Here is a 12,470-nt window from a genome sequence, read left to right as displayed (position 1 = left end):
CTTAATGTTACATGTAAGTGAGCTTTTGGAATTATTGGCAAATACTCAACTTCTGTGTAATGTTGGAGTGAACTAGTAAAAGCAGCGTTAACTTTCCCGAATTCTGTTAACATTTTGTTGTAAAATTCTTTAATAAGAAAATAATCTTACAATGAACACCCATATACCCACTACGTAGATTCTACAGTTAAAAGTTATGCTTGTTTTATCACATATATTTCCATCAATCTTTTCCTCAATTATTTTGAATTTAACATATAGTAAATTTTTGAAAATTGGAATATTCATAAGTGGGCTATTCCAATTAAAGAGTGATCAAAAATCTTGGTTGAATATCTTTTGTAAACATAATTCTATTTTCTTAGTTTTGAAATTCAGGGTCTGGCTTCAAACATCAGATGATTTACAGTAACCTAAGAAACACAAATGGTTAAGGAGACTGGACTGAATGCACAGTGACTAGGACCCTTGGAAGGCTGATGGAAAAGGGTAATCCAATCTTTGATGTTAATCCTTTTGTTTTAAAATTTGAGAGCCCTTAGTGTCTGATCAGTTGAAAAGAGTAAGGGCAATTTCAACGTTGGAAGGGATGGTTGAGAGCCCTTATTATAGCAAGAAGATCCCCCAAATTGTAGATCTCTCTAAGGGTTTGGTAGGAAGAACCAAAGCCCTCTGATTCCATGTTGCCAAATAGAGTGAAATAATAAAGATCTTCCTTTTTAAAGATCTTAACTGTTAGAAGGCAGTTTTGAGTTCAGTTAAATCAAACATTTCCATGTTGGAAATAAAAGTCATCAAAATGTCTTCTACTTGCCATCCCCTCCTCAAGATTCTAGACTCTTAAGAACACATTTGTAATTCTGTTTTGACAACTAATCAGGTTAATCTCTAATCTTAGAACAATGGAACTATCTGTAATAATTTAGGAGTAGCTATATATATATGACCAGTTTTGGAGGAGTCTGATTAGTATCTATTATCTTTACAATCATATATAAAATACCACATTTTCCTGCCACTTTATGTAGTAGACTGGGAAAAATTACTTAACTTTCCTGGATCCTTTCTTACACATGCATAAAAGTTATCCTATGAATGACTAGAGAAGTGAAGTTTTCAACGTTATTGCTTAAAAATGTCATTTTGTCTTTTAAGCTATTATACATTCAAGATATATGATCTCTTCTAATTAAATAGAGCTTGAATAGAACCTGTAGCCTCCTTTGACAAATGTGCATCTGATTTTCCATGATTATCCATGTAGGCTGCTTTCTGCCAATTCTCCCGTTTTTCCCCTTCCTACCATTACTTAATTCAGAGACCGTAATTAATGCCACATCATCTATGATAAACTATTCCTCTAACAGAGGGAACTTTAAATTTGTGTCACCAGTTCTACACTAAGGAAACATTACTCTAAACTCTGCTTTAGAAAATGAATTCTGAGATCTTGACAGTGAACCCACAGTAAATGTAACACCTTCTATAAGTCTTAAATTGTAATTCACAAGTTTAAGTTTGGCAAATACAATTCCTGGGTGTTAGGAATATTACTCATACATTTTAGCATATTTAACTTAGAACTCCAAGAGAATTGCAAAGGATATGAAAAGCAACTTAATCCGAAAACTGTCAGATTAATTCAAGACAATCTAATCCAAGAGATATAAAGAAAAAGGGTTAAGTTCAACCATAAAATAGATCATCCCTATTCTTAGAACTTTATCCACCCCACAGCTTCAGAGAATCCTATCTAAAATTTTCAAGAAAGTTTCTTTCAAAGGTTAACTTTTATGAGTTTTTATAAATAGCACTGTATAAAATGTACTCTCAAATTTCCTTTCCGATACAAAAACAAGTAGCTCCTGAACTACACGATTTGTGCCTACAACAATCCTGCTTCCTACCCCATCTCATCTCAGCACAGACACACTCTTTCCCATTTGGAGACTTGTATTTGGGAGTCTTTGAAAGATTTATGGATAGCTCAGGGCTGAAAGAGCAGGCTTGTGATTTTTAAGTATTTTCATTCTGCAATGTCCTTCAAAGTTTTAAGTATATAGAGGAAGATAATGAGACTCTCAGCCTTTCATACCCAAGTATAAGTACATATGTTTGATTCCCTCAACGTGAAGCAGGTATCAACTGCATAGAGTGCATGGGATTTGGGGGCCTTCCATTCTCTAAATAAAGGATAATTATTCAGCAGTATGATGGGATGGTCATTAGAAGGGGGGAGATTTACAAAAAGATATAGAATGTTAAAAGATCAGTTTCACCCAGCATCAAAACTTGGACTAAGGGAAGGAAACTTTGTTCCTCTTCAGCAGCTGGGCCCCTGCTGTCTGAATCCAGAACTTAACATTAGAACCGTCCACTAACATAGACTTTTACAGGTCAGTAATAACTAACCACCATTTAACACTTTCAGAGGAAATACTTTCAGTTCAGCAACTAATTTACTACCATAGATGAAGTTGAGAGTCCATAGGAGGCAGAAAAGATGAGGTCAAGAGTACTGGTAAAGGTGTTAAACCCAGTGAGGGAAAAAAGAATATAGGAAGACAAAATATTTCAGTTCCATATTCATGTTGTAATTAGTGCTTCTGTGCACTATTACCAAAGCTGTACCTCTCAGCCTGACCTATCTTCTACTTGCTGTGTGTTTCCACGTGGATATCCTACATGCATCTCGAAGTTCAACATGCAAATCAAAATTACCTTCCTCTATAATTTCAACCCCCTCCAGAGTTCCCTAATTGCTGGTTTTATCTTCCTGATTGCTCAATTTAAAAATTCTTTTCTTACCCTTCATTCAGTTGCTGAATTCTGAATTCTACCTCCAAAGTATCTCCCAAGTAAGGCCATGCCCCTGTATACCCTCTGATAATATCCTTTAAGGCTCTTTTTTAAACCACTGAAATACCAAGTGGCTTTCATGTCTCAAGCTTTCCCTTTCCAAACTGTTCTCTGTATTTTCACCAGTTTTCTTTTTGAAGCAGAAATCTCATTACCTTGCTCATAAGCCTTTGGTGACTCTGCCATGCTTATAGAATAAAGTTGAAACTCTTCAGCATGACATTCAAAGCCCTTCATGTTACTACCCCAATACACCATTCAAGACAGTGAATCTTCCTTCCCTGCACTTCTCTTAAGCTACTGGGTATTCCACATCTTTTCATAACACTGCTAAAACTTTTATCTCTGACAATATATTCAACTCTTCTTTGCATGGCAGATACAACTGAATATTTTAAGGCCCCACTCAATGCTACTTCTAATAGATGTCCCGATTCCCAACTAGACAATCCCTACTCACCAGCATTAGTCACCACCTGCTGGAAGAGACGATGACTTGACTTTTGTTTTTACCTCCTCTAAAAACGTTTCTTGTAGGGTAAGCTTGTATTTCAGTTATGGCCATCATTTCTTCCTCACCCACCTACGCTGTTAACTTTTAGCTCTGCCAATTATCCTTGTACAGCTGACCCCCGAACAACTCAGGGGTTGGGTGCACCAACCCCTTGCGGTTGAAAATATGCATATAAATTATAGTCTGACCTCTATGTCCCTGATTCCTCCATATCCAAGGTTCCACATCCTCGGATTCAACCAACTGTGGATCATGTAGTAGTGTAGTATTTACTATTTTTAAAAAATCTGTGTGTAAGCGGACCTGCTCAGTTTGAACCTGTGTTGTTCAAGGGTCAACCATCTCCTGAACATACTTCACACTTAATCCCCCGCCACACTAAATTGTAGACATGCTACTCAAAAATGACACGAAAGAACATATTTCAAAAAAGGAGGGGAGGGGTGGTTGAGGCAGTTTTATCCAAGACAGGGACTCTGTATTAGTTTCATTGTTAGGATTTTTATAATGTGCAGAAATGTGTTATCAAACATGTGCATAAATGAGCCGTTTGCTGGAGTCATAAGACTGATTTGGGAGATGTCAGAACTCACCGAGGCCAACCCATTAGTAATGTTTACAACACGTTATTTAAAAAAGCTAAAATTGGGCTTCCCTGGTGGCACAGTGGTTAAGAATCCACCTGCCAATGCAGGGGACACGGGTTTGAGCCCTGGTCCGGGAAGATCCCACATGCCACGGAGCAACTAAGCCCGTGCCCCACAACTATGCAGCCTGCGCTCTAGAGCCTGTGAGTCACAACTACTGAGCCTGCATGCCACAACTACTGAAGCCCACGTGCCTAGAGCTCGTGCTCCGCAACAAGAAAAGCCACTGCAATGAGAAGCCCGTGCACCGCAACGAAGAGTAGCCTCCACTCACCACAACTAGAGAAAGCCTGCGTGCAGCAACGAAGACCCAACACAACAAAAAAATAAAAATAAATTTATTTTTTAAAAAAAAGGTAAAATTGGTGACTACCAACTGGGGAATTTTGAACTATGGCCTTAACTCCTAAAATGAGATTTCCCATCTATTTGTAAGGAAGATACTTGCATTTACGTGAGCCGGAATGAAGACTCATACAAAATGCCAGTATCAAATAAAAGTTCCTTTGCATCCTCAAACCCTTTCCCTTCTTTTCTATAACTGATTGCTTAATATCCCCACTCAAAATTTAGCTGCCTTTCTTTATACTACCTCTTGAAGTCCTTAATCACAAAACCAGTCTCCCACACACAAACACATGCCCTGCGTTTTTTGGTAATCTCAAACCATTTAATAATTATGGTTCTCTCCCCAAGCACCGTTTCTGGAAGAAACCAGGAATAGGGCAGAGGTCGGTGGCTTTGAGCTAAGACAGCCCTAACCTTCCCCAGACATCGAAATGCTTTTACTTGAGGACATGCTGGGAGGTGAGGGACAAGGCCTTGGAGGAGTCTAGCTTATCCACCACCCCCACAGCTCCTCATAATCCTAACTTCTTTGGCTTGGGCGGGTGCCCACCATGCCCTCCTTCCCAGGTCCATCCTGGGCCCTAGTGCTGAGTGGCAGAAGCACGCGCCTGGGGCCTGGGGCCTGGGTTTTGTTCCTTCTCAACACCGAAAGTTGAGTCAGGGCTTTTAAAGAAGACAGATAAAGACAAAAGCAAATACTGTGGGAGTTTTGAGCTAGTTTAAAATCATGTACTACGCAAAAGAAATGCAAATGGTTTTCCCCAAGTGTAGCATGACTGGATCCCATTCAAGTCCCACATTTATACTAGCTTTGTATTAAAATCTGTGAAGGAAAGGGGTAATTACATAGTACTGCCTAAAAACCTGAATGCTTGTCCTGATAAAATGTAGATTACTTGCCTAACACATTCTAGTCTTTAAATTTATAAACCACCCTAAAATTTGTATTTTAACTAACAAACCACCTTTAAGTTTGAAAAGAATGGCTCCTGTCAATCTGTTAATATTGTAATTTGGTCTTTTATTACCTTCTTTTCCCTTTATCTTCCTAACAAGGACACTAATTACTTAGCACCAAGATTAATGCAAATAAAAGCAGCTTTCTATAGTCTCACTACGTCAGTGGTATGAGCTGAATAAACTCAGTATCAAATTGTACAAATTCATCTAAAAGCAACTTCAGTACAAAATACTAAACCACATACTGGTATCTGTTTTATAGGAAAGTGCCACTGCATGGAACAATTTTTTCCGCTCACATACTACAGTTACAAACCTTTTACCCCTTTGCAATGGTAATTTTTTAATCAGACCATTAGTTAAAGTTTAGGCCTGGAGCTGGTAACTGCAAACACAAAGTGTGCTCTATACACCCACAAAACACAAATTACAGGAACGTTGGAGGAGATGTTTCAAGACACTCCAATAGGAGAAAAATAATGGCTGAATAATTGGGCTGCACTATGATCTGAATTCCTATGTTGAAACCCAACGCCCGAGGTAACATACAGGAGGTAGAGACTTGGGGAAGTGATTAGGACATGAGAGCAGGAACCCTCATGAATGGGATTTGTGCCCTTATAAAAGGAGCCCCAGAAAGCTCCCTCACCCCTTCTGCCAAGTACATACACAGCAAAAGGACACCATCTATGAACGTTTAAAACTGGGATCTCACTAGACACCAAATCCACTGATGCCTTGATCTTGGACTTCCCAGCCTACAGAACTGAGAAATAAATTTGTTTATAAGCTACTTAGTGTCTAGTATTTTGTTATAGCAGCCCAGAGGGACTAAGACATGCTGCTAAATGTTTTACTTTAACACCAAAACTATTCAACTTTTAAATTTAACACCTTCTCACTAAATATATCTGTAGTCTATTTCACCCACTCTTCAAACTATAAAATCTGTTACTTTATAATACAACCTATTTCCTTACATCATCCTTTAAAAAATTTAACCATCCTCTTTACCAGTGTGTTAACACTTCTCTTAGCTAAAAAAAAGTCTTATCTTCTATAAGGTCGAGAGTGCACTTGTATCTTAAGTTTCTCTAAGTGCTTTTTTAAAATCCATCTACATATACCTATATGTAAATGAAGTTAACTTTCTCTAAATTCATTTAAGAACAGAGCATGTTACAGTCAATGCCAAGAAAAATGGTTGGTTGGGGTGTTGACAAGCTGTATAGTGACCACATCTATTAGAAATTCTCAGATTTTGAGGTGGCTATATCAAGTCATCATGCCATCCTGGCATTGCTTATTAAGTCAATAGTGATTCTAAGTTAAGGTTAGGTAAGTGTCCTCCCTTCTTGTGTGAACCAAAATGATACAAGAAGTTGAGACTTATGGCTCATTTATTTCTTCCTCAGGATGGTAGCACCTTTCTCACCTATACTACCTTATAGGATCACATATAGCCTCTGAACACCTTTACTTCTTCACATGTCTAAATACTGACCAATTACTCATTACCAATTACTCTTTCCTTTGTATTATTTGGCATAAACTTTGGCCTTGTATAACATAATGAAAAACTATATGCGGAAAATTGTGTTCTAGAATTTCTTACTGGAATAGACTTTATAGATATACTGAGTAGAAGTTTGAATTTTAAAGTAAAAATACATATGCTGCCATAACTTAAAGCAAGCTTGAGATTCCAAAGTCTCCATCTAATATTTTAACATCAATTATATTTGCTTTGATTCAAGTATCCCATTCAGTATCAGTATAAATTTTGCAAATCAAACAAGTGCCGTTTTCTTTCATTGTAAATATGTGGTAAGTCAACTGGTGTTTTATGAGACAGCTCAAAAAATAAACGCATATTCTAAGCTATAAGCTAATCAGCTTTACTTTTGCCCACAACCATTTCCATTCATGAGATGGGGAATTCCTCCCCTTAGAGGTAGTAGTGTTAAATTATTGGACTCTCCAGCTTTCAGAGGGAGGATGTACAATTAGTATAGACATTTAGCCAGTAAAATGGAAAGTTAAAATCCATCTCCTAGTTACACATTCAAACATGAAAAAACAATCACACACAAAGAGTCAAGACTAGTTGAAAAGGGGGGGGCCAAATTATTATTATTTTAAAATTTGATTACAACCGATTTTGTTGGCATTAAAATTTTAAATTTGAATGGATATAAACCAAAACCCAGAAATTAAGTTTGGTAAAAATGGGAATAGGAGTTTTCTGGTAATTACAGATTAGAAGGCAGAAATCAATTTAGAGAAACATAGACAAACCCCATGTTTACAATGATTGTGCCACAGATTTAAACTTCAGTAGTGCATTAGTAAACTGTTCACATTGAGATCTTCACCTTGAGATTCGACAGCTGTTTCTTGAAAAAAATCTCAGTACCTTGTGCAAATAAATCGGTCTTTCAGGTGCCTTAGCACACTTAAAATTTCTCCATTGTATATATACAAAACACCTACCATTTGGGCAGGGCAAAATACATACTTTCATAACAAAACTATAATGTACCTCTCAAGTATGAACAATATACACATAATACATGGTATACAGTATTTACAAAATATAAAATATAATACAAGCTGTTTGTAATTTTTTAAACTCATCTTTTGCCCTTGTATATTGCAACAAGGTAATTTTCCATTTCTGTACCACTGCTTTTCAAGAGTCCAGGGATTTTGGAAAAGCTATGTTTTACATACATACTGAAATCTGAGATCTAAGTTTGAACTTTTAGGAGAGTTTTTAAGTGTACTGCCATCAACTCCCTATTTTGGTTGGAATTTTCAATGGTGCTTCCCATCCAGTGACTAGGAGGCTTTGGAAGAACACTAGGAGAAGGTGGGTCACTAAACTTTGCCCCAGCATAATTCTCCTTTTGGCTCACTTCAGTTAGAAATGATGATTTCTTCAAATGCTTATTTTTAATATTCTCAGTATTTTTAAAAGGCTTTTTTTCCTGCTTCTGAATTATATCAGATGAAACAGAATTCTGCCAAAAGTTATTTTCATTTCTTTTTGCAGAGGTGATCTTGGTTAGTGGTAAGTTATATTTGCTTTTCTGTCTGTTTATCTTTGGTTGTTCACACAAGTGTATACCATGAACAAGCTGGCCGTGGGGAATGGCAATTTTCTCCGATTTTCCCATCTTTGATTTTAAAACCTACAAAGACAAGGAACATAAAAGTGAATACAGTCTCATGATAAAAATCAGTCATGAACCTCACCATATATCTAACATATTTTCTTTTAAAAAGTTCCCGTGGAGTTTAGTTCACTGTCTTGATTAAATGCTTGCTGCACTTATCCCTGGAAGTCCAAATACGCACACATCTAATTTTACCACTAAAAATAGTTAGTAATCACTGTTACCAGTGCTGATTCTAAAATGTCAAAGAACCCAAGGTAACCAAGTCCACCTTTCTATAGAGAGTAATGAGCTATATTCCAAACATGTATGACAACCTCTTCCTAACTAACAAAGGTCAGCGTTTTTACAGCAGGATATTTCCAAGAGAAATTTTCAAATGCTTTGGTTGATTAGAAAGAAAAACTATGTTAATAGATACACTATTTACCTTTTAAGACAGGTTCTTTAAAAATTATGTCAGAATAGAAATTTGCTTAGCAGGAGATTGATTTTAAGTGAGGAAGTGTTTTGATAATGGTTACTAAGTACACACATTAAAAATTATCCCCCCAGCTTGTGAAAACAAAATTTCAGAAATTTAAATACTAAAATACTTACCACTTTCTATCATCTCGTCCAGTTACACATATAATACATAGTCAGAAAAAATGCTTTCTGCCTGCCCCCTACTTTCTGTTGTAAAAACTACTTCAAGAACTTTACTGCCAAAATTCCAGTCACTTTCCTAACTCAAGTGATCCTTACAGGAAGCCATGATAATGGAAAGACAGGGTAATCTATTCGATCACTGCCCTTTCAACACTTGTAATACGGTAGGTAAGCCAGGACACAAATAGAAAGCCGGAGCACAAGGTAACATAATCCATGTCAAAAAGGGTAACTGACAACAGAGCTCCCGGTTTCAATACCGTTCTAGAAAATAAAGGAATCTTACTAGGTAACAAGTACAAAAACTCGCTTTTACAGTAATTAATATTACAGAAGAGCCGTGGAACTGAAAGGAACGTATACAAAATTTAAGTAATCACGGTGGACAAATTTAAGTTTTTCCAAGGGCACAGCTAGATGAGCTGCAAATCTCTCAAACCAATATTCTTTCAACAAATGTCAGTAACTTATTTTCATTATTATTATGGTTTTTGAAATTCAAGTCAAAATGTTTTTATTTTGATACAAAGGTTACTTTAAGTAATATAGCCACTTAATACCGTTTAAGTTTTAATCAATTTTATCCTAGTCCAATAGCAACTGGGCAGCATATCGTCAATTCAATTGGGAACTCTTCTTTCGGAAACTTCATCATTCTGGACACAAGCAATAAAACTACCTTCCGCTAAGAAAGCCTGGCACAGTACACCGTGGGGATGCGCAGTAAATTCCGTTCATCTGATAGACTAGCCCAGAGAACTTATCGCTTCAAAGAGGCAACAGCTCTGCCGTCGCTCCTGCCGACTTTCGAAGTTGAAAAGCACAGCTAAGTAGGTCGGCCCCGCGAGGAGCAGCGCCCCAGGTGGCCCGGCGCCCCACACCGCGCACCTCACAACTCAGCAAAAAGCCAACCGGAAGCGGGCGGCTGCCTCCCCGTGACAAACCCCACACCGGGTACCGAGACCGTACGCGCGTCCCGACGAGTCTTGGCGCTGCCAACGGTCGGGAAGCCGCCAGCGGGCCCGCGCCCTCGCGCTCCCAACCCCCGCCCGGCTCGCCTCCTTCATGGGCGCCGAAGCGCTCCGCACGTAGCGCGCGCTGACGTCAGCCTCCCGCGGGTCTCTTCCTTCTCCCGCCCCCCCACCCCCCACCCCGCGCCCAGAACACCGAAACCCCCTGGAACGTCGCCAGCCTTCTAAATCCGGACTGTTGCTGGGGCGCAGCCGCTCCTCTCATTGGCCGGCTCCCCGGAGCCAATCAGCAGCGCCAGCGCTGGCCTCCCCTCCCCCCCCCCCACCAGCAAGAACAGAGCGGGCGTCACGGAAACTTCCCTCCCGAGTAAACAACCGTCCCTCAACCCTCAACCCGGCCCCTCCCTTCCCGACCCCAGAGCGCAGGGCCCCAAACCTCGCGTCCGGGCTGTGGCCGACTAGGGGCCGGGACGCCAGCGGTACCCCCGTCCCACTCGCGGCCCTTACCTCTCTATTGAACGAGGGTTGGCCGGGCGCCGCGGGCGGCAGCGAGCCAGGGAAAGGGCTCGTTTCCTCAGTCCGAGCTGCGGTCGCAGGAGCCGGGGCCCAGGCGGCGGCCTGGGCCTGGTCCGGGACTTGCTGCGCTCCGCCGTGGCCCGTCGCGGGGCTCCGCCCGCCCTCCAGGCTCGGCCGGTGCTGCTGGTACTGGTGGAAGCGGCTGGGAAGCTGCCCCGACGGGCTGGCCCGCACCTTCTTCTTTCGCCGCTTCTTTGGTGCTGCCCGAGGGGTGCCCCCCGCCGTGGCGAGGCTGCAGTTGGGCAGAGGTGCCGGGGCGCGAGGATGAGGGGTCAGACAGGGACCATCTTCCCCTAAGAAGTGAGGGAGGAAGAGAGTGGGGGGCAACCCCCGTGGGTCCGGGATCCGGGGCAAAGGCGGCGGAGCAGTGGTAACCATCGGGAGGGCCCCGAAGTAACCGCGGGCGGAAAAACCCATGGGCGCAAGGCGGCCGCCCAGAACAAGCGGCTCCCGCTGTGGGACAGAAACGACGGTCATAGCACTACGAGAAAAAGTGGCTCAGCAAGAGGAGAAGGAGGAGATAAGGCCAGAAATCACAGGGCGGCGGCGGCGGTGGCTGCTGCTAACAGAGCCCGAGAAAAGAACATACCATGGGTCGGGCGGTGGCGGCGCAGCAACAAATAGCCTGAGCCTCCGCTCCGAGTGTTGTTATCGGAAGCTCCGCCCTACCCCGCCCACCTCTCTGAGAAAGCCCAATCAGAATGCGACAGGGAGGCCACGCCTCTCCTGCTCCGCCTCCACCGCCTTGAAGAGGCACACACAAACAACCCGCTTGCTGCAGCCCGGCACAAAGAGCGCGCACTGCGCAGGCGCTGTTATCGGGCTATTTCGGGAAGAGTCAGTCCCGCGAACAATGAAGTTCAGTTTCAGTTCCACCTGCCCCACCCCCTACCCACTCTTCTTCCTCACCCCCGCACCTCATCCTGAAGGCGGTGGTCTGATGGCTAGATCTAGGCTGAATCTTGGGGATGGGGATGGGGGCGGGAACCAGGGAGAAAGAATCGGGAAGCATCAAGGCCACTGACACCTACTCCCTCGGCCACTGACCTTGGGGAAGTACTTATTTCAAGCCCAACATAATAGCATTATTATTGTTTTTTTTTAATTTTAAGATTTCAGAGTGCGCGGTAGGGGTTACGTTCGTCGCAGTCGGAAAGAAAACCAGTCCACATTTAAATTACATTTGATGAAGTGTTGCTTACGTTTTTTTTCATTAACTCGGGTGAGAAACGCTGGTCATTAGCCATGATAATCGGAGTAAAAATTAAGGGAGTGACTTACTGAAATTGGCCTCTTAACGTATAAAAAGTTGTCCATAAATCCGTAATTGCACATTGGAAATGTTACTGATTTCATACTGTGGGACTTTGGGATCCCGAAACAGTGCCTGATACCGAGAAGAAAGCAAAGGAGGCTTGCGTCTCAAAGGGAGAAACTGAAACAGCTCTGCAACATACAGTGTATTTTGCTAGGTCTGTGTTGATAGAAATTCCTCATCTCCCCGCACTGCGCTCACACACAGAAAGAATTGTGGCTATTTTTCAAGCACATATGTGCCACGAACTGTTCTTTACATGAATTATCTCATTTGAACCTCGGAACAACTCTAAGGAATCGGTACTATATTTTATCCCCAGTTTACAGGAGAGAAAACAGGCTTAGGCAAAAAGTACTTGTCAAATGTCATACAGTAAGCTAGTAGCAGAATTTGAACTCCAGGTCTGGTAAGACTGAAATTTTAACACCATCCGTACTACCTGCCACA

At 41.4% G+C, this 12,470-nt stretch overlaps 1 protein-coding gene across 1 annotated transcript; it reads right to left on the bottom strand.

Moving 5' to 3' along the window:
• Positions 1 to 7,435: 7,435 nt before the first annotated feature.
• PNRC1 (proline rich nuclear receptor coactivator 1) lies at positions 7,436 to 11,451 on the bottom strand. The gene is made up of 2 exons (XM_079939008.1): positions 10,637 to 11,451; positions 7,436 to 8,522 (listed from the first exon to the last, which is right to left on the bottom strand). The coding sequence occupies exons 1-2, from the start codon at positions 11,180 to 11,182 to the stop codon at positions 8,079 to 8,081; spliced, it is 990 nt and encodes a 329-aa protein (XP_079795134.1). The 5' UTR covers positions 11,183 to 11,451; the 3' UTR covers positions 7,436 to 8,078.
• Between the last annotated feature and the right edge of the window lie 1,019 nt (positions 11,452 to 12,470).

Source organism: Stenella coeruleoalba (genome assembly GCF_951394435.1).
Source record: "Stenella coeruleoalba genome assembly, chromosome: 12".
NCBI lineage: Eukaryota > Metazoa > Chordata > Mammalia > Artiodactyla > Delphinidae > Stenella > Stenella coeruleoalba.
Note: the sequence above shows the minus strand (reverse complement) of the source record. Positions and strands in the feature narration are given on the sequence as shown.